General features: G+C 42.2%; 1 protein-coding gene across 1 annotated transcript in view; it reads right to left on the bottom strand.

Moving 5' to 3' along the window:
- LOC118385281 (BMP/retinoic acid-inducible neural-specific protein 1) overlaps window positions 1-23,683 on the bottom strand; it is a 122,378-nt gene that overhangs the window by 86,759 nt on the left and 11,936 nt on the right. The window contains exon 2 of the mRNA XM_035772279.2: window positions 1,189-1,456. Coding sequence (XP_035628172.1) covers window positions 1,189-1,406 — 218 coding nt within the window. The 5' untranslated portion in view covers window positions 1,407-1,456. The remainder of the gene's footprint in view (window positions 1-1,188; window positions 1,457-23,683) is intronic.

The following is a 23,683-nucleotide window of genomic DNA, read 5'->3' as shown; positions in this document are numbered from 1 at the left end:
CTCTCTCTCCCCTTTCTCTCTCTAGGATTTTGGACTGCAGAGCAGGAGAAACTAAGCACGCACCTCTAAAAGGGAAGCTCCCAGGTACAGTATGTATTTGCTGTACCTTGTCAGTCAATTGTAAGGAGATTTGCAATGCAAAGACAGCAGGAAACAGAAGGGTAATATTTGAAATCAAACGCCGACAGATCATGTATTTCACAACACGTAATGTAGCAGGGAGGAAAGAATATAACAAGAACGCTGATGCCTGTCAAGAGAATGCCAACCATATCCCATTACAAAATGCTAGCTAGAATCCTTGACAACTATGCCATACTTCTAGAATACGAAGTAAAGTTGTGTGTGCTTGTGTGTACGACGTATTTGTCCATATCATGTTACAGATTATTCTCTCAAGACAACAACACAACCAGACGTGGAAAACAAGAATTAAAAAAACGACAATGTTGCACACTACATTGACCTCCCTTCCTCAAGCCCCGGCTTAACATTTAACTTGTGTCGTTTGGGTCTTCATTGTCAAACACACACAGTAGCCCTAAATAGATCGCAACCACATGTCTACACATTTGCATAATCATAATAATAGTGCAAGAACTTAACTAAAATATACAGCGCCAGTATCAATGCAGTGCTTAGATGTTTTATTTCATTCAGACTGCCAAGCCATGCAGCTTTTGTCTATCGTTTTAATATAGCCGCTTTTTACACACACAGCTATTCAGTAGAGTCTGAGAGACTAATCAGAGAGAGGATGGCTCTGACTCCATCTCTGTCACATTGCAGCTGTCTATCCTCTTAACATCACTATTTAATTGGGGAATGATTAGCTGAGCCACAATGTGTGAGGCAAATAACTACAATGGCTGGTGGTTTCATAACGTATTTATAACACCCCCTGCCTCTAAGCAGACACACAGCCTAACACACAGCACATCCACTCCATCACTTAACACACACAGCACAGCCGCTTTCTTGTGTGTGTGGTGGGTAAGTACAATAACTCTGTAAAAAGGGTGCACTTTCACACAAAACTTGTACACAGTACACCTTTGCGCGGCCTCTTCCAAAGAGACTCAAAATAGAGACTCAAAATAGGAAAAAAAAAAACATTTCGCCAGAGAGTGTCTTTAAAACCTCTGCTAGATCAGCTCCACCCAAACGCACACATTAAAGTGAACTCACCTATAAATTTTATATCTGGTTGTAAATCCTTGGCGGAATCTTTCCACAAAGGAGAGGTAACTCCGAGAGTGGTGGAAAGGTCCACGGTCGGAGATGAGCCAATCAAACTGCTTAGTGACATGTTGATCGGCGGCGGACAGGTCCTGGCGGGAAGACTGAACTGTTATATGGTCCCATATAAACAGGAAGCAGATGACCTCAATAAACCTCCAGTTCATGCTTTTCTTTCAGCCGCTCTCTGTTCATTCTCGCTCCATTATGTGGAGACCTGTGGAAAGACAGATAGAGAGAAAGAGGGGGAAGAGAGGGAGGGGGATATATAAATATATTTACATGACGAGTCTATGTGAAAAAATACTGGGGCGTCAGCGAAAGTGAAACAGACTTAATAGAATTAGGCTAATCGGCATTGACGGAAAACGAACAAGACAGTGTCACCGAAAGACTGTTTTCGATGTGATATGATTTGTGGATTTATATATGTTGTTATTTTTTCCCCCAATCTCAAGCCCCTCGTATCCTCCTCCCAGTAAGGGCCCAGATTGCAGCTTTCCATACTAACGAGGAATGTTGCCCTTTCAGCAGATGAAAATGAATTACATCCCTGGATGTGTGGCCTTCTCTTTCTCCAGACTAATTGGTGCCATGATAAGTTCAGACAAGGTTAAGAGGCTGCTTTATGATAAGTTGTGACATGGAGCTGGTTTACGTGGGGAAGCGTTGTCTGATGTTGCCTCAGGAAATAAATTGCTCGGCAAAATGTTTGCCAATCGACGGACGATATGATGGATCGTTTGAACACTTCAGTGGTGCTGTATTCAATATGGCGTGATTGGTGTGATATTCACTTGAGATACATTGGTTATCTGAAGATATATTGGTTAAGTGAACATGGGAAATGATTGTCCAAAATGTATTGACATGCCAATGCAGATTTGAAGGCGAACCTCTGTCCAATCAATAATGTAAAGCCAATGTATCAGAGGAATTGGATACATTGCCAATACATGGATGAGTACAGCATGCAAGGTTCTCCAAACGCAAACCTCAGCGAAGTTAACAATGATTTATAATGATATTGATTGGCAAGTGACCTCGAGAGTCTGTTCGACAGATCTAAGGGCAGAGTGGACAAGTCTTGTTTTCAGATCACATACTATGATGACCATACAGCACTAATTATATCTACCCAGTCTTATACACTTGACATACAAATGACGAGACAGGGCACAAATAAGTGTGCATGCATCCAAAAGGGATAGCCATCATTTTGTACAATGTACAACCACACAGAAGATAATACATGTGTGTCTAATTCTCATGTGACAATGTGTCTGTGAGCTTTCGCCAGGTTGGGACATTTCCCTCTATTTCTCCCGACACAAACAGACTGATTGTTCGGTACGAACATGTCTTTCCAAACTCCTACTCCCATTAAACATCATGCTTTATATTGTATTGAACGGAGGGAGCGGGAAGTGACAAGTGACATGTTGATCGGCAAAGTCTCCAGTGCGAAAGGCAAATAACCTACGCTTCGCGCCAGTACGGTTAATCCACTTGGTGGGAATTGTAACGTGGCTCGGTACATTGCACCCTCTGAAAGAGGCACGTCCCCGTGCTTCTACTAGCCTCAGCCCACTCACACGTCCGGGGCAATGAGTTCAGATGGCCTCACAGCTGGTATCCCACTTCTGACACTGATACAGAGAACAGAGGAAGTGGGAAGCAAACCTGGGACTCAGGCGTGAAAGGCAATAACCCCTTCGTGCCAATCGGGTTAAACCACTTGGTGGAAATTGTAACGTGGCTCATATAGCAAGGATCGCTACAATATTATATAAGAACACAAATGCCTGAGTTTGGTTATCATATAATTGATAAATGTTTTGGTTTGTATTTATTTTGGTTGGTGTAGCAATTTTGGCTACTCACCACCGCTCTACTCACCACGCCCTTGAACTGGCCTCCTCGGTATGCGTGCGCCTGGTCATGTTCTTCATTTTAGCCACAGATTGCAAATAGTTTTCTTCCATTCCGGGGGTGTTTTGAAAGTTGATTGTGAATGCTAATGTTTATGCTCATCATGCCATTGGTTTCATTAACTTAAGTGTTGGCCAATGTAATGTTAATTGTGCAATACTATTGCCATTTAAGTCTATAATCACTATTATTTGGAATGCATTTGTTTAAAGGTGTGAATGGTTTGAATTAGGACTCCTGTGCTCCTCATTCCTGAAGAGATGCTTGTACAGGTAACATATGCTCTGTCATCTACCAAGATGTATAAATCGATGGACGTTTTGCAGGTTCTTGAGTAAAGGGAATTTAGCTATTTTGGCTAAGTTTATTGTTTATTTTTGTAAACTATTTCAACTCTGAATCGTCTGCATCACTGCCTGCACTGTAAAATAAATACAATCTACTTTTGCACCTGAACCCAGTTGCCGGGACCTTAACATCCCAGAAGTCAATGGTACCCTACTGTCACATTGCATGGACCACAGGATATTACAAGATATTACACTCATCAATTACTGCATAATGACCATACTGTGAATAATTCCAGACAGAATTGAAACCATTTCTGACAGAGTATTAAAATGATACATATAGTCATTGTACGATGTCACCATACATTATTATCCAACTTACCAGTGGAGTCATGTCTTTAGTTACTGATAAGAAAACCATTTCCATCTGTAATTATGTTTAAGAACTTTGGCCCCTGGCTGTAGAACATCAAGCTATCAAATTAGTGCCACTATATGCAGAAATTCTTCCCTTTTCATGCTTTATTAGACAATAACAAGTCATAAAAGAGCAGCCACAATTTAATGGGTCTAATCTTTTACTGTAAAAGGGGGGAAGAATAGTTTGATTCCCAAAGCTATTGTACAGTAATGGTAGCCATATATATGTACTGGCGGGGTTCTTTAAGGTATACCATCAAATAGATGACTATATCTGCCAATGCATTAATCTGTGATGATTCAGTAGGATTTGTGGATCAGTTCAGTCTCCGACACATCCAGATCTCACTTTAGTCCATCTGCATCCATATACAGTATCCTACTGTAGTTTATATACCCTAACCCATGACTACCAGAGTACCCACGGTCATATAGTTTACTGTATAATATGTGACCCATTGTGATGTTGCATACAATAGCGTGCGGTTCATGAAAATAGAACCTTAACAACAATGACTGCAGACAATGCAGGTTTTCTGCTATGGTTGCAGAACTGAGACAGGAAAGAAACGGGTGGCATTGACTTAGGTTGCTTTGCCACTAACCAGAAATGCTGTGGCAATGACAAATCCATGGCAGGGTAATTTAATGAAGCCTGCTTTAATTTAATTAGTTTAAACTAATTTCAAGTTGGCTGTCAGAACATAACAATGCATCATCTAATTGAGAGGGGAGATGGAGAGAAGGGGATTCATAAATGATATTGCTCCGACTTTGCGAAACTGAATGCATCATGTCTACCTTTGTGTGTTTGAGTGTGTGTGCGATGTGTTGTGTGTCTGTGCGTGTTTGTGTGCGTGCGTGTGTCAGTGGAGGCTCCTTAGAGGAGGAAGGGGAAGACACTCCTACTGAGTGAATTACATAAAAATAAATATAGTGAAACATTACAAAAGTCCAGTTCACCAGGGAACTCATTCAGTTTATTGGCTATAACGTCAATATGGTGAAAACGATGTAGGCTATCTACCGATTAGCGGTTATGGTATGAAGGTTTGGCTTGGATAGGTTTTTGCACCTGGTCACAGACAGCGTTGTGTTGTGCAATGAAGTCCACAAGGGAAGGGGAAAGATGAGAGGGGGAGAGTGCGTAGACACAATAAGGAATTATATAAAGAGCAAAATGATGATGCTGTATGTGGCTGGTATGAAAGTGAACTGTGTGTGTGAACTGTGGGTGTATTCATTCCACAGATTCTGTTGCAAAACACTTCTTAAACTTATGTAGACATGTTTTGACATTGGTGCAGTGGATGGGACCAATGTGGCAATACTGTGCCTGTCATCATCACTGACCTTTATTGCCACACTGGTCCCATCCACTGCACAAACGACATTGGGGAAGTTAGCCACCTCAATAAACTTTTGTTTGGTGCTTACTTGTTCAGCTTCAGTTGATGGGAACTTGATAAATCTTCGTACCTGACGACTCAGTGCATCACACACTGCACTAACCACCCAACTCACGGAGGACTGACTAACTCTGTACCTGCAAGCAAGGCTTGAAAGGATCCCAATGCTAGGAATCTCAGGGCTCTCATGATTTGTAGGATGATTAGAAGATGGCATGCTCCCATGGTCTTTTTAAGTTTTAATTTAGAAGGTCAGCCAAGTACATTATAGAGTGTCGTGGTATTCGATATTGCCTGAGTAGAACATGGTCAGGGACATTTAGAGGATCCATCCAATTTCTGAGGGGCCTCTGTGGGTTCTCCCTCTCTCTCTTCCTCTCTCTAGCAGCTAACCAAAGAAATTCCATCATTCAAAGTATCATAGTGATCTTTGAATCACTAAATGTGATTTGTTTCAGGAAACTAGGCTTACAGTATCAAATAAACTTAGATTTTCCATGTGTAGAACAACATGATCAGCATCAAAGTCAAATTAGGATATAACGTTAGGCCAACGAGTCAGTGTCTAAATTCAAAAATGTTCTGGTAGAATTACCCTGCTTTTATTTCATAACACTCATAGCTGTAAGCTATGTTCTGTAATTAGCTCACCATTAACTTGTGAGTTTATTTTCCTCTAATAATGAATACAATTTAGCTTAGTTAAGATGTTGTCACCTATATGATATGGTCCTTATTTGAACTAGCTAATGAGCTAGAAGCAGCCAAAACATTGTTTAAAAAGTTGCTTTTAGTTGCTTGGTTTGCGAGATTGACATATACTAAATTCATTTTTAAACGGATGGGTTTATTGATGTTAAAATACACCAGTTATGCTATTCTGGACCACCAGGTTGTCGTTTCTGTGTTTATACTTTTTTGAAAACGACAACAACAAGCTTGATGTCGGACGACAATAGAATGTGTATGATGTCACTGCGACAACTGTCTACAGACATGTTGATTGACGTAGTATAAACCAGCCTTTAGGCTTGAAATCTTTGGTTGTTTAGTTCACTACCGTACTCACTTTGTTTTGCACATGTGAATCCTTAAAGAAATGGGTGGGGCTAAGGCTTAAGAGCGTGTGAACAATGCTGAATGGGTGTAGATAATGAAGTGCTCTCCAGTAGGTGTAGAAAAACATTCAAGGGCCATTTTCTCAAAAGTGGGGTTACAAGTTTATCAACTTTTAAAGCAAAATAACTTTCCCATTGTTCCAACCATAGTGTATGATATACCATTTTCTAGTTCTGAGTCTCTACTTTTATCCAATACAACAACAAAAAACAATTTCAAATGTTGCTACATAGAGTATTAGATCGAGTCAGTTGGTCAAAAATATGATTATTAGTGTTTTTGAATATGTTTGTCTATTATTCTAATTTTCGAATCAATACATTTAGCTTTATCTTCTTTTGATATGACCATTTCAACATTCATTATTGTTGTAATATTCATTATTTAGTCAAATATGTAATCAAAAGCTTTTCAAATTAAGGTTTGCATTGATTTGAAGAAACTGCAGTAAACATTGCACTTATTAAATCATTTTTTATTCATTCTTAAGAAGGTTTTGTGAATCCGGGTCCAGTTCACCAGGGAACTAACCAGGGCCAGCCAATCACAGGCTCTACCTGCTGGCCGTAACAGGCCCCCATTTCTTCTTATGCTTTTGCTGTTTCCCGGAGGGCAGGTTGAGAAGGTCTCTGTAAACTCCTGTCCTCCACTACAACTCATAGCTGGAACTTTCCTGAACAGACAAGCCTTCCCTGGACTTACCCAACCATGTATTAGTGTGTCACTGAACATGTAAGTGAACTTTGTTAGGGTTAATGTGTGTATTTGATCTGTATACGTGTTATAGGCTGCTATTGCTTTGTTAGTATATACTTATACAATGAGTGTACAAAACATTAGGAACACCTACTCTTTCCTTGACATAGACTGACCGGGTGAATCAAGGTGAAAGCTATGATGCCTTATTGATCTCACTTGTTAAATCCACTTCAATCAGTGTCGATGAAGGGGAGGAGACCGGTTAAAGGATCTGACACTTTTTTTCCATTTTCTAAATCTAACTGCTTGTAGCTCAGGACCTGAAGTAAGAATATGCATATTCTTGATACCATTTGAAAGGTAACACTGACATTTGTGGAAATGTGAAATGAATGTAGGAGAATATAACATATTAGATCTGGTAAAAGATATTACAAAGAAAAATATAATTGTTTTGTACCATTATCATTGCAAGAGAAAGGTCATAATGTATTATTCCAGCCCAGACACAATGTATGTGTATGTGCAAGTTTTAGACTGATCCAATGAACCATTGCATTTCTGTTAAAAAGTATGTATCAAGGCTGCCCAAATGTGCTTAAATGGTTTATTAATACATTTTCAAGTTCATAACTGTGCACTCTCCTTAAACAATAGCATGGCATTAGTTCACTGTAATAGCTATCGTAAATTGGACAGTGCAGTTAGTTTAACAATAATTTAAGCTTTCTGACAATATCAGATATGTCTATGTCAGGGGAAATTTTCTTGTTACTTACAACCTCATGCTAATCGCATACGTTAGCTCAACTGGGAGACCCACCGATCCTGTAGAGGATAAAGGAGGATTTTTAGGCCTTGAGACAATTGAGACATGGATTGTGTATGTGTGCCATTCAGTGGGTGAATGGGCAAGACAAAATATTTAAGTTCCTTTGAATGGGGTATGGTAGTAGGTGCCAGGCACACTAGTGAGTGTGTCATGAATTGCAACGCTGCTCAACCGTTTCCCGTGTGTATCAAGAATGATCCGCCACCCTAAGGACATACAGCCAACTTGACACAACTGTGGAAAGCATTGGAGTCAACATGGGCCAGCATCCCTGTGGAACAATTGACACCTTGTAGAGTCCATGCCCAGATGAAGGTGTTCCTAATGTTTTATACACTCAGTGTATATGTTTTCTTAAGATATGCTTCCTTAAGTATATGTGACCCGATTCAGGAAACTAGGCATATGCCTGAAGTCACTACTTCACAGGAGAGCCATTTGAAGGTAATTGTTTTTAATTTTTTATCAAAATGTGTTTTTTTTTGGCAGAAACGCCTTCTCGTACATGTGAACTTTAATGTTCCATAATAACAAACTTGTATGCCATCTGTAAATACGGATAAAATTGTTCAATCACAATTACGAGCTTTGTTGTTAAGACACATAAAAAGTTGGCAACCTTCCCACTAGCTGAGATAATGAGTGGGCAGGACATGCCGAGAGAGGAGTTTGGATATGTCTGCCATATTGAAGGCGTCTGTCTATTTGAGCTCGTCAGTCTGTTTTGGTAATCCTGTCGAATGCGGCTTTTAAAAAAATGTATTGTGTAGTAGAGCTGTAAAAGTGTTGCTCTCCATTGTCTGGAGGATCAAGTTCTGAAATCAGTGGAATTAGAGTATGATAGCTAAAGGGATTGAGAAAACACCTGTCACCGGATTACATCTTCAAACTAAGGGCAAACGTGGTATTTCATTCCTGACAGAGAGACGCGTCCATGATGCATGTTGATGTATACAGGTAAGATAGTCTAATGTTAACTAGCAACATTTTCAGATATTATTTTGACAGAAAGTGGTTTAATTTCAAGCTAAAGTGTAAGCTAAAGTGTACTGTTAGCTAGCTGGCTCCCTAGCTGACGTTATTTGTTTCCCAAAGCTGTTTGCTTTTCTAGTTGGCATTGTTGCCACTTTGTTCATTGCTGTTTAACTAGCTAACGTTAGCTAGCTAATTTTGCTTTGAAAGGTGATCAACTTGTAAACTCACTTTAGAAAAAAATCACATTTTAATATTTCTGTATCTAGTGAAGAGCTCTTCATTGTCTACACCCATTCAGCATAATTCACACCCTCTTAAGCTTTAGCCCACCCATCTCGTTTCGCTCTCGGAGCGCACACTTGATGCTCTGTCCGATGACTTGTTTACCTCTGGATAACTTAAAAACATGTACTTACTATGACTGTGATATATGGTTGTTCCACCAAGCTAGCTTCAGATCAATGCGCTAACTTTAAGTCGCTCTGGATAAGAGCATCTGCTAAATGACAAAAATGCCATGGTAAAATGTACGTCCTCTAACTGCGGCACTGGGACAGTTGCACCTATAATGGAAACCGGCGCCTCTATTGGAGACGACCACATGGTGACGCTCTTTTCCAGTATTAGAAAAAAGGCCATGCACACAAAAAAATCTAATTTGCCTCCCTAATCTTAAATGGCACCAAAAGCCACTGGTGTGTGTGTGTGTGTGTGTGTGTGTGTGTGTGTGTGTGTGTGTGTGTGTGTGTGTGTGTGTGTGTGTGTGTGTGTGTGTGTGTGTGTGTGTGTGTGTGTGTGTGTGTGTGTGTGTGTGTGTGTTGAGTATTCACATGTGTGAGGCTGGCCCAGTATGTGAGAGCCTGCTTGCATTCATATATGTCACCGTAATACTAACATATGGCCACTTACCAAATGAAGGTTAGTGGAAAACAAACTAAAGGTTATTCTAAAGGGTTGTCTCCTTAATGGATGAGAATGTGGTTGGGAAACTGGGTTATGTGGCTTTGTATCAGATATTGGGTTTTGTAATTATGCCATTAACATTGGTATCTTTAACTTCTAAATTTGATAGAACAAAAAAAATATACAGTACCAGTCCAAAGTTTGGACACACCTACTCATTCAAGGTATTTTCTTTATTTGTACTATTTCCTACATTGTAGAATAATAGTGAAGACATCAAAACTATGAAATAACACACACGGAACTGTGTAGTAACCAAGGGCGCCGTTTGGGGGAAGGGGGGGGGGGTAGGATGATTCTAAGGGCCTGTGACTAACAGGGGCCCAAAAAAAACATTTCAAAATTCAATTATCAACCTATCATCATTAATACAATATTTTATTTACAATGTACTGATAAAACTAATGGTTTATTTTCTTGTTATTTGGCAAGAAGTAAACATCCAGAGAGCCTCTGATTTTGCCCAACCCCCACACAGCAAACGGAGAAAAGTGCGGTTTGAATGAATGCTTACGAGCCTGCTGCTGCCTACCACTGCTCAGTCAGACTGCTCTATCAAATCATAAACTTAATTATAATATAATAAACACACAGAAATATGAGCCTCAGGTCATTAATATGGTCAAATCCGGAAACATTTAGAAAACCAAATGTTTATTCTTTCAGTGAAATACAGAACCGTTACATATTTTATTGAATGGGTGACAACCCTAAATCTAAATATTGCTGTTACATTGCACAACCTTCAATGTTATGTCAAAATTATGTAAAACTCTGGCAAATTAATTACGGTCTTTGTTCGGAAGAAATGGTCTTCACACAGTTTGCAACGAGCCAGGCGACCCAAACTGCTGCATTTACCCTGACTCTGCTTACACTGAACGCAAGAGAAGTGACACAATTTCAGACACCCCATTGATTATATGCAAAGCAGGACAAGCTAGTTAAACTAGTAATATCATCAAACATGTGTAGTTAACTAGTGATTATGTTAAGATTGATTGTTTTTATAAGATAAGTTTAATGCTAGCTAGCAACTGGTTCCATGGCTCCTTGCTGCCTGCACTCGTGTAACAGGTGGTCAGCCTGCCACACAGTCTCTTTGTGGATTGCAATATAATTGGAGTCCAAAAATGCAGATTACTGATTATTATGAAAACTTGAAATTGACCCTAATTTATCGGCCATTCCGATTAAACGGTCGACCTCTACTTCAAAGACTTGATCAGTGATTTTGCTAGCAAGAAGGCTCAGCGCTGGGCTCTTGCTGAATAAGGCTGTGCAAGGGCCAGTGATAACTGTTAAATGGCATGTCTATGGATATTGGATCAAGACACACATGATGCCCACAGGCTGAGAACAAGACTGAGAACAGACTGAGAACAAGATATATCTCAAAGTAATGGCTGGATTGCCATAAAATGTGCTGTTCACAATCAAGACCCCAAGTGGAAGAAACCTATTGATTTGGTGACCACTTGACCTTTCCTATAGCGCCACCATCAGGCCTTTTAATTTCCATTTTGGTTTCCATTTCCACTTTTACAGCTGCTTATTTTCTAGTTGGTATGTATACTTAGTTGGTATGTATACTTATACTTGTACAGTATATTTAAGTTATATTTATTTTAAGTTATTCATTAATGTTAAGAGAATTTTCTATTCAAGAATCTTACCCTTAAAATTACATTTAGGCTGTAAAAGATGGCTTTTAGCACATTTCTTATAGAGGGTATCTGTCTCACATCAAATAGGGACTTCCACTGTATGCAGAATGTTGCATGCATGTCTGCACAGTGTTATATTTTCACAGCTCCCTGTCAGTAAATATTGGACTACAAGAGTTGCAAGACTGCAAAGGTAGAGTTATTTAAAGCTTTGAATGGGTCAATTGGGTCTGGAGGTGTGTGATTACAGCAGTTGCACAGGGTTTGTGTGGCCTGTGGTGGTGGGGCCCAATGTGATATATTTTCATGGGGCCCAAAATCCCTGGCGGCACCCCTGTTAGTAAGCAAAAAAGTGTTAAACAAATCAAAATATATTTTAGCCACCCTTTGCCTTGATGACAACTTTGCATATTCTTGTTATTCTCTCAACCAGCTCATGAGGAATGCTTTTCCAACAGTCTTGAAGGAGTTCCCACATATGCTGAGCACTTGTTGGCTGCTTTTCCTTCACTCTGCTGTCTGGCGGTCGAATAGCGTCCCGGTTTAGAGAGTCTCCTTTCAGGGAGCTCGGGAGGCAATATATGTGTCAAGAAGTTAAATGAGGGATAAACATTGTACTGGGGCTCGAAATTAGATCAGTAAATTCAGGCATGGCATTGCATTGAGGGCAGAGAGCGGGTGGGTGACTGTGGAGGCCAGGTCATCTGATGCAGCACCACCACTCTCCTTCTTTATCAAATAGCCCGTACACAGCCTGGAGGTGTGTTTTGCGTCATTGTCCTGTTGAAAAACAAATGATAGTCTCACTCAGCGGAAACCAGATTGGATGGTGTATCACTGCAGAATGCTGTGGTAGCAATGCTGGTTAAGTGTGCCTCAAAATAAATCACGACAGTGTCACCAACAAAGCACCATCACACCTCCTCCTCCATGCTTCACAGTGGGAACCACACATGCAGAGATCATCCTTTCACCCACTCTGCATCTTACAAAGACACGGAGGTTGGAACCAAAAATCTCACATTGGGACTCATCAGACGAAAGGACAGATTACCACAGGTCTAATGTCCATTGCTCATTTTCCTTGGCCCAAGCAAGTCTCTTCGTCTTATTGGTGTCCTTTAACAGTGGTTTCTTTGCAGCAATTTGACTATGAAAGCGTGATTCACACAGTCTCCTCTGAACAGTTGATGTTGAGATGAGATGTTCAAGTTACTTGAACTCTGTGAAGCATTTATTTGGGCTGCAATCTGAGTTGCAGTTAACTCCAATGAACGTATCTTCTGCTGCAAAGGTAACTCTGGGTCTTCCATTCCTGTGGCGGTCCTCATGAGAGCCAGTTTCATCATATCGCTAAATTATTTTATAAGACTATCTTCTGTATACAACCCCTGCTTTGTCACAACAAAGCCGATTGGCTCAAATACATTAAGAAGGAAACAATGCACACCTGTTAAGTGGGTGGCAGGTAGCCTAGTGGTTAGAGCATTAGGTCAGTAACTGCAAGGTTACTGGATTGAATCCCCGAGCTGACAATGTGTAAATCTGTCTTTCTGCCCCTGAACAAGGCAATTCATCCACTGTTCCCCAGTAGGCCGTCATTGTAAAAAATAATTTGTTCTTAACTGACTTGCCTAATTAGAAATATAAAAAAAAAAAAGGCATTCCAGGTGATCAGCCTCATGAAGCTGTTTGAGAGAATACCAAGAGTGTGCATAGCTGTCATCAAGGCAAAGGGTGTTAACTTTGAAGAATCCTAAATATATTTGAATATGTTTCACACTTTTTTGGTTACTACGTGATTCCATATGTGTTATTTCATAGCTTTGATGTCTTCACTATTATTCGACAATGTAGAAAATAGTACAAATAAAGAAAAACCTTTGAATGGGTAGGGGTGTCCAAACTTTTGACTGGTGTTGCATATTATACTATACTGCATATGACCCTGGGAAAAAAAAGGGTAACTATGCACACATCATTTCAATTCTCTTAATTAAAGTCTTAAAAGAAAACACTGCGTCCACCGAGTTGAGTATTTCTCTCTTTCCCTCTCTGTGAGACAGCAGGACAGATGAAGGCAACAGGATTTGAACAGGCCCTGTATGTGTCAGCCAGATCACCCCTGTTTGTTTCTGCCTACTGAGATCAATGGCAGCACAGATGCCCTGGCAGAACAGCCAGAGACCCTGGCAAAGCCACCAACACACAGACCCCCCCTGCAGCTACAAAAATAATCTCTCTCTCTCAAGATGCTGACCCTAGCCACCCCTAGCGACAGACGTCCTCCTTACCCAGGCAGACTTATTCAGACAGACTTGTCCATTCCAGACAGACATGCATGTTTTTACTATTTTACACTGAATGAGAGCGGTGCAGGTCTGATTGCTGGCCCAGGGGTATTAAAGACAGCATTCAGACCAGCAGCATTCTCTTTCTCTCTGAGTGCACTCCACTCTAACTGCCATGCTAGTATCCAAACAACAGTCTACTCAACAGCCTCTGAAATTGCTCAGATCTGTGTTGTCTGACAGGCAGGAGTTGTGTGGATAATTCCTTCTGATACCAGTTTGTTTCCCCTATTATTGTGGCCCGGAGCAGCCTCATACCAACTGGTGTATATAAAATCACTGTCTCGCTTAGCTGTACACTAACATCTACATCCAAATGGACAGGAAATAGTACCAGACAAACTTCAGCCCGCACTGCGATTTTTGGGGGGGTGAGATATCATCATACTGTATCTACAAAACCGAGGGGAGGATTTGCACCATAATGATATATCTTTACAGATTAGACCTCTTGTAATTTGAGAATAGAGAGTGTACAGTGCAGTAGCCTGATTTCATGCTAGCTACTGTAGGCAGTTGTACTCACATACAGGCAACTTCCTGGTGGACACCTCCCAGAGGCAAATCAACATCAGATGCATTATCCCTCACTACCCGTCTCTCTCCATCCGCGATTTGGTTGCCTCCCCTTGCGTAAGAAGAACCACACTATTTGAAATCTCCCTCAATTTTCACACAATAGCCTTGAATATGTACATGAATATGTATTTTGAAAGTGTTGTGTACCAAGGCAGAGCGAGGGAATGAGAGAGAGAAAGAGATCAATTGAGTCCCTGAATAACCAGGGTAAAGAGAGGAGGAAGTCTGCCTCAGCAAATAACAGAGAAACAACAAGGGAGCGTTGTTTGTGCGAGCCCCCTTTAAACGGTCCTATTCACACAGCAACTCCCCACATCCACCCACCCCTCCTGGCTCATTGAGGAACTCATTCTCCATGTGGATCTCGTAGCCTCCCTCCGCCCATCGATCGATGCCTTCCTCCCCTGTGTGTGGGGCCTGAGCCACCTCTTTGTTCCACATAGTTCACAAAAACGGGATGCTTGTACCCGCATTTGTATTCTGGGTCCCAATGAGGAAGGGAGAACAGTGGAGAATGAAGCCTGTTGCTTTGTGGCCGCTTATCTAACAGACATGGGGCAGACTGGACTAGCCTCTAGGGGGGGGGCCCAAGTATATTCAATCCATCCAGTGCTTTATCAAGACATAGTTCTTGATGCTAAGCTCTCTGTTGCAAGACCTATTTTGGACAGGCACAGATGTGGTCGGCTCTGCACTGCTGTCAGGGGTCCTGTTGTAGAATGCATTAGGTCCCAGCGGTAGCGAGGTAATACAAGCAGTGATGTCAGCAGTAACATAAGCTATTGATGGATGTCAGTTCAACGTGGCAGGTTTGACTCATCTGCGAATCTGTTACCTTATGTATTAAAGCATTCAGGGAGGGATAGTGGGATGGAATGGAGTAATGGTGGAGAGCGACAGAAGGGAGAAAAAGAGGGGGAGAGTTTTGCCACACAGGGAGCCTGCAGAATTATGAGAATTATTATAATCCAGCCTGCAGCGACGTCTGGACAGGCGTGGTAATGGACTGCCACTTGGGAAGTAACAGAGGAATGCGGGCGGCCGGGCTAAGTTCATTTGTACTGGATTTCTCCCTCCCTTGCTTCCCTCCTTTTGTTGCTTTACTTAGGATTGCAGTGGCACTCTGACCTTCAGAAGACATAGCTCAGCAGGCCCTCCGCTCAATAATTAAATGCCTGGGTCGCTCCCCAACCAATCAGCTCGGCCCAGGATCATTGGCCGATTTTTAAAACAAACTAATTCTCTAATGGCCTGAGTTATTGCTCCAATTTACCTGGCTCTGAATGATTGTATTCCGATCTATTCTGTAAGGGGACGGATCAATGGGAGCCGAAGAGAGGGCAGCAGGCAGAAAGGGCGGTGAGTGAGTAGCATTCCGCCCATCGTGCGGGGCGGGCGAGGCCGCTGTGGAGTGGTGAGGCTCGTCTAGGAGCCGCCAGTGGAATAGTGATGACGTCAGACAGGTTTTATGCAGTTCTTCTAAAGAGGGACCAGCTCTGTCGTAAAGCCAGGTAATTAACAAGGTCTGAAGCGTGTGGAAGGAAGACCAACAGCTTGGCTGGTCAAGGTGTCGCAGTATATGATGCAGATAAATTAGGCGCAGGGGATACCCTAACCATTCACTGTTAATCGTCGTCTGTCTCTGCGGAAGCTATTTTGGAAATACAATTCTGGAAAATACTTCAAACTATCCAACTTAACGATTCCATTTCTCCATGCATGGGAGAACTAGTTTAATCAATTATTCCACAGTTTGATGAGCTGTCACACCTGTGTGGATTTCAATGTTTTCCGTGTCTTTTTCTCTCATCAAAGGAAGCATGTGAGGAAAAGATGTAAAAAGAAAACAAAGAAACAAAAATAAGCCAAATCAAGCAATGGTGCCGTATACCAAACAGTCATGTCCTGCCTCTAATTGTCAGCACAACACACCACTGCAGCAAGCTACAGTATTTCCAATTTCACATTAGCTGCTGTTTGTCCCTGACTGCAGTGAACACCTGACTGATTTTTGGAGAACAAATTCTCATTCTGTGAGAAGCCCATGATGTGAGGTGTCGCAAAAAACCCAGGTAGTACATGCATAGCAAAACAATTCTTTCTTCTCGGTCAGCGCTAGACTCTTTTACCACATCCCTGAAAAGCTAGCACTGCAGTCTATGGGATTTCGTATCTGTCAATACACCTTCCACCGCGGGTGTGTGTGTTATAGATGAAGATTAATCATTTGTCAAACTGTAAATTGGCTTCCAAACGCTCTAGCTAATTTGCTCGTTGGTCCACTGATGATAATCCCCTTTCGCAGCTTTCCCCGTACATCCCCACTTTTTTTCCCCACACCTTCCATTGAGAAGCAAGGGAGCAAAAAATCCTTAATAGGTTGATCATGCAGCTAGCCTGTCGTAATGCTCCAATGAAATGATGTAAGATGAAATGCGGAAGCACTGAAGCCCTGCAGGTCACACTCCAAGTACCTCTATAGGACCCCCGACATGAATCAGACCCTGAGCAGGAGAGGAGGTAAATGACATTGCTACCCACTGCAGTTGTTCTGTGCTCACACATGTAAATGTCAAGTGATGTTATCCTGACTGGCCCTTTCTACCAGCTCAACTGAAAAAGAGTGTAACAATGGGAGCGCCCGATATGGGAAAGAACATGAGAATGTGTCTCTGAGGAAGTGTGTTGGAAGTGTGTGTGTGTGTGTGTGTGTGTGTGTGTGTGTGTGTGTGTGTGTGTGTGTGTGTGTGTGTGTGTGTGTGTGTGTGTGTGTGTGTGTGTGTGTGTGTGTGTGTGTGTGTGTGTGTGTGTGTGCGTGTGCTTCTCTCGAAGTGTGTGTATGTGTGTGTCTGAATGTGTATATGTCTTTCAAAGTGTGTGAAGTATTTTTGGGTGTTCATGTAAACCATTGCTTGGTTTAAAAAAAGGAAATAAAAGTGCTTGTACATCAACAAAACAAGCTCAAAAAGCAAGGCTGAGACGCAGCGCTGTTGTTAATTCTCTAATTATCTGTGGAATTAAACGGCGGAGTATGCCTCCTGCTACCCCTGCTGTGACAGATCCATCATAATTGTGTGTATCTGTACAACAACACTTAAATCTTCCCATCGGTGCTGGGTTGGGCTGTAGTGGGTGACGCAATGTTGTTGTCAGGCAGCTGTGCTACGTATCGCGAGGCTCAAATTGAACCACGGGGACAGCTTTTTGTCTCAGAGAAATATGTGTGGAAAGATGGATGACTCGCCTCGCTCTATTTCAAAATCGGAGGCAGGAGTGCGCCCCCCTGTTTTCCTCCAAATCCCTGTTGCACACTGAAACCGTTTACAAGGTGATGCTCCAAGAGTCGCGAGACAGCCATCGACCGTCCTACCTCAGCAAATCCTAATGGCATCACAATCTAACCCCCCAAAAAATGTTGTTACCAGCACTTCCTCATTCACGCCACGGCTAACGCTAACCTTTCACTGAGACGTTTTCAAAGGAGGGCATGTTTGCAGTCAGCTCTTGTTTTCCTGTCTCCCTGACAGGAATATGGAACAGCTGCTTCCCTCTCAGGGGACCAGACCCCTGGCACTATGCGAGCGAGGTTCAGTCCCCGCTGCAGTGCGTTATTTTTGTCTGGGCCCACGATCCGCTCTCCCCCTTCGCCACCCACCCACTCTCTGCCCTCGACGCAATGCCATGCCTGGAATTTACTGACCTAATTTCCAGCCCCAGTACAATGTTTATCCCCCATTTCACTTCTTGACACATACGGTGCCTCGCGAGCTCCCTGGAAGGAGACTCTCTTTACTCCGGGACGCTATTCGACCGCCGTCTCGCTCCGAGGAGAGGAGGTATAGGGGTTTTAAAGGGGACGGTCAACGGTTCCATTGTTCTTAATTCAACGTCATAAATTGGTGAAACGGAGGGAAAGCAGAGGGAGCGTAGCAAAGAGGACGCTACCCATAAATCAGAGGGAATCTGCAGAGACACCTAGCAGATGGTAGAGAAAAAGCCGTGCGCTCCCATCTCAATTCCTCCTTCATGAAGCCTTGCGAAGCTAAAAAGCTCAGCAGCACCCAGAGCCTGCTATGCATCAGGGCTCGCAGATGTAGGAATATCAATATTGCAAAGTTGTTTTGTTCAGTTCCAAAGGCTGAGTCCTTGTTTCACTTCTAACCCCCCCTCTGCTGAATGATCCATTTTGAGTGAGGTCCTACATCATTTATAGTTTCAATTCTTGTATTTGAATGAATGTGTATGTCATAGGAAATTGAGCATGTTTGAAAATGTATATCATGTCAGAGACCAAACACATAAACAGAAAGAGATACTTAAAAACACACACAAGTACCAGTTTGAAACTACAGCACATCTCTGTTTCTCTTTCTGCAGTTGAAATGAGGTGGGGTGGAAGTGTAGCAGCACTGCTCTGTTCACTGGCCAGTGTGCTGTTTTAATGAGGGCCCTCACAGTCTCAGCTGTTTACTTTCTTCCTGCCTCCAGTAGAATTGGACGCCTCTGTCTGATAGACCTGGATGCATTTCAGTGCAGTTATTACCCTAGTGTCAAGGGCTCCCTTGGTAATGATAATCATCCCTGACTCGAATGGGGATTAAAATAATTATGATTTGGGACGGAAACTATCGAGACAGCTTGGCACTGTCTCACAGCAGATGCAAACAGGAGCTGCCAATGAATTAAAACTGGAAAAAAAAGGATTGTTATGAGATCTCTCTGTTCTGATGACGTCTAGGCCTTCAATGATACAGTCGTAAACACAAGCGCCGTGGCGGCTGTAAATAGCCTCGGCAAACAAATGGAGGTCACGGCTTTGCCGCGCTGTTGTCCGAATTATTAAACGGTGTGTTTTTGCACTGAGGTGGGGTGTGGGGAGAGGATCGACTGTGTGTTTGATGGAATTCATTGGTTGTGCCACTGCCACCTAAGGCTTTTAGAGGGCGTTAAGCGATAGAAAGTAGTTGAAAAGTGGTTTGAATGTGTTCAGCCACAGAAGCAGAGCAAATAGGTAGCACTTTGCTTAATCAAAAAGCAATAGCTTAGTGAGTGAGGAGAGGTAGTGAAAGGGTACTATGTGTGCTCGTACCAATACACCTTAAACACACACTCAAACACACTGCATGTGTAGAGGTGTCCAAGGCAGACGTTTAAGGGCTGATATGACTGAACGGATTGTGCATTTTTGGGAAGGGAAAGCTTTCTTTTCTCTTCCTACCTCCCTAGTTCCTGGAGGTTATCATTGGTGAAAACATGCCCTTGATATTGGTTTCTGCCACCCAAATTCTACCATCCCCTATTTTAAATGGAGTGCTCTTGACTTCTTGCCTTTGAAATATTTGCTCTGCTGCTCATCTTTCCCCTGAGTTGTCCTCTTTATATAGCTCCCAAGCCATACCCACAGGGTTAATGTGTTCATTTACCATGCAACAACAATATTGCTTACTCCAATATGTACACTGAACAAAAATAAACACACAATATACAACAATTTCAAAGATGTTACCGAGTTACTTGTCATATGAGGAAATCAGTCAATTTAAATAAATGCATTAGGCCCTCATCTATGGATTTGACATGACTGGGAATACAGACACTGTATGCATCTGTTGGTCACAGAGACCTTAAAATAAGGTACTGGCGTGGATCAGAAAACCAGTCAGTATCTGGTGTGACCACCATTAACCTCATGCACCGTGACACATCTCCTTCGCATAGGGTGGCCTGTAGAATGTTGTCCCACTCCTCTTCAATGGCTGTGCAAAGTTGCTGGATATTGGCGGGAACTGTAACAGGCGGTCGTACACTTCGATCAAGAGCTGGTGATTATGCAACCAATGGAAGAACTGGGACATTTTCAGCTTCCAGAAATTGTGTACAGATTTTTGCAACATGGGTCCGTGCATTATCATGCTGAAACGTGGTGATGGCAGTGGATGAATGGCACGACAATGGGCCTCATGATCTCGTCAAAGTATCTCTGTGCATTCAAATTGCCATCAATAAAATGCAGTTGTGTTCATTGTCCGTAGCTTATGCCTGCCCGTACCATAACCCCACCTCCGCCATGAGGCACTATATTCACAACATCAGCAAACTGCTGATTGTGAGAGTGGTTGGACATACTGACAAATACTCTAAATTGACGCCAAAAATACTCTAAATTCTCTGTCAAAAGCTCCGGTGGAAATGTCTGCAGTCAGCATGCCAATTATACGCTTCCTCAAAACTTGAGATATCTGTGGCATTGTGTTGTGTGACAAAACTGCACATTTTAGAGGGGCCTTTTATTGTCCCCAGCACAAGGTGCACCTGTGTAGTGATCATGCTATTTAATCAGCTTCTTGATACACAACACCTGTCAGGTGGATTGATTATCTTGGCAAAGGAGAAATGCTCACTAACAGGGATATAAACAAATTTGAGAGAAATACGCTTTTGGTGTGCATGGAACATTTCTTGGGATCTTTTTACATCAGCTCATGAAACATGGGACTAACAATTTACGGGTTGCGTTTATATTTTTGTAAGTAAGCATATCGTAATGCTGCCTGTGTGTAATAAATCCCTACACAGTGAGACTCACTTCATCTATCATCACAAGTGCAGGGGGAATCTATGTTCCATGTCATCCGAAAGGAGAAGTTGTCTATTCTAAATAATTAAAGGACCAGATTTTCCAAACTTGCTAGGTGCTATAACAGAACTGGGTGATGTCACAAGCCTTCTGTGAATATAGGTTCTTCCATAACCAGAGCCAGTGTTAGTTTCTGTCTATTGAAATGGGTTGCCGTATGTATTCATGCAGATCACCCCTCATATCCCTAGGGAGCAGTGGTTATGAAAATGATGCATCGAATCAAACAAAAAAGACGACTACTCCAAAAATCTAAATAACAAGTCAATGTTGGTGGTCAATGAAATAGAATATCACAACAGACACATTTTCTATGTGTTCTGTTCTAAAGCTATCAAAACATAACTTCCATTGCACATTTTTCTGCTAACTGTAGCGACTTCTACACGCCATGGCCTCTGCTCTGCCCTCCATTGTTGTTGTGCTGACTTTGCGTAAAGCCTGGAGAGGATACTGTACCTGCTTCAGCCAGCTTCACGTACACAGGCCTCTTCATCATTACAACGAACAGCATTACCTCCATCAGCAGGACAACACAGCACTCTGTGGGGATATATGGATGGAGAGCAGGGCCAGGTGTGTGTGTGTGTACATGTCTGACAGGGTATTTGACCAGAGTAGATGGATGTCTGCCTATTTGAGCTTGTGTGTGTCCCTACGTGCCCCTCGTCTCTGAGGATCAACTTAGCGTCTCTCTCTGCCTGTCAAACACAGCAGCAGCTCATACTGTACATGTAAGTGGTGTGGGTGACTGAGCATTAACACCAAGGGTTCAACATACAGCACTCTGTGTGCAGTCAGTGTCCTGCAAAATGTGGTGCTGCACTGTTTAACACAACTACACCACCAGTTAGCACGGGCCGTATTATGAGGCACTAAACTATATGAAGTAAATCAGCACCAAGCTGACTGACTGAATCACATGAGATATTGTGTGTCTGCAACACTCTGTGTCTTCAGTCAGCGCCCGACAACATCAAACACGACTAATTTCTATCTCAGTGCCTGGGACCCTTGTTGGTTCTGGGGGGTTTTCATGAGGAAATGCATCAAGTTGCACGGAGGTTTTGACGAATGTCTCGATTGAATGATTGAAGGAATTAGTCATCACGCCATACGCAAATGACTGCATCGCATTTATATTTCAAACGCACTGAGGTTTTGACGAACGTCTCGAATTAATGATTGAAGGGATTTTGTCTGTTGTGCAAAGTAAGCCTAAATTAGAAGCCAAATCTGGGAAACAACCGATAACACTGATTTGTATAATGCATTGGCATAGTTTTGGTGGCTGGAGATTTCATGTGTTTTTAAATTAGGGACAGAAAACTGTTGATGGAGATAGGTTGCCCAAAAGCCTATGTCATTCAATCATCCTCCAGTTGGGTGGGCGCACAACATATTACGAATCACAGTCGGTCTGCTCAATCAACATTTTCCCAATTTCTCCTATGGCTCAAAATGGGTGCAAACTGATTCATCTATTGAAGTGAAAAGGCATCGATCGAAATGGCCTTAATTCTAACTTCAGATATGGACATGTTCACACAAATCTGAACGTCCATCAATGCAGTGCAGTTAAAAGCACTGAAGTTAGAATTGGGCCTTGAGTCAATACCAAGCAAACAAAGATAGTGGGATTGAGGATTTGGAGAGTATGGAAAATTAATCTCTTTGGCCAGCAGCAACAAAGGACTACATGACTTTCCACAGTAACAGACTGCTATAATGACACAAAAGATATCACTGACAATGAGGTTGTTTCACTCAAGTCTATATACTCAGTTGGCTGTTGGAAGCAGCACTTTCCCAGCTTATAAAGAAAGATGACTGAGTAGCATTGGCTTAAGAAAGTGTTTCCCAAACTCGGTCCTTGGGACCCCAAGGGGTGCACCTTTTTGTTTTTTTGCCCTAGCACAACACAGCTGATTCAAATGATTAAAGCTTGATGATAAGTTGATTATTTCAATCAGTTGTGTATAGGGCAAAAAACAGAAGGTGCTCCCCTTGGGGTTCCAAGGACCGAGTTTGGGAAACCCTGGCTTAGGATCAAACAAGACCTGGAAAATGACCAAGTGTGCATCTCTATCAATCGTCTAATATTATCCTAAAAACTATCAATCAAATGCAATATTGTGGGCGTCAGCCATTGCTGATACTGTCATTACTAAGGTAACCAAGGTAGCCACATCACCAGAAGCACTCACCCTTAAAAAGAGGGTCTATTTTCTGAACTCTAGAAACGGTCTCATTCTAGGAAAGGGAAATTACATCACACTCCTAGAGCAAGCCTTCCCTAGATTTTATATGTGGGGGGGAAAAATAGTACGGATATATTGCCTGAGTTCAAATGTCGAAGTCATTGCCTCTGAAAAGTCTCCAGAGTTTAAAAAACAGTTTCCACAGTCTCCTCAACACCTCAACCTCCATCTCCCCTCACTACCCATCCTCCCCCTCACCATCACCCCAAGTGCCCCAACGAGGACCATAGGAGAAGCCCCCTGCAATTTGCCCTATCTCTAATAGGTACTTTCTACCCGTTAGTGATCATGAGGTGACAGGAATTAGAAT

This window comes from Oncorhynchus keta, chromosome 6 (genome assembly GCF_023373465.1).
Source record: "Oncorhynchus keta strain PuntledgeMale-10-30-2019 chromosome 6, Oket_V2, whole genome shotgun sequence".
In the NCBI taxonomy this organism is placed as follows: domain Eukaryota; kingdom Metazoa; phylum Chordata; class Actinopteri; order Salmoniformes; family Salmonidae; genus Oncorhynchus; species Oncorhynchus keta.
The sequence above is the reverse complement of the archived record's forward strand: the minus strand, read 5'-3'. Positions and strand labels throughout refer to the sequence as shown.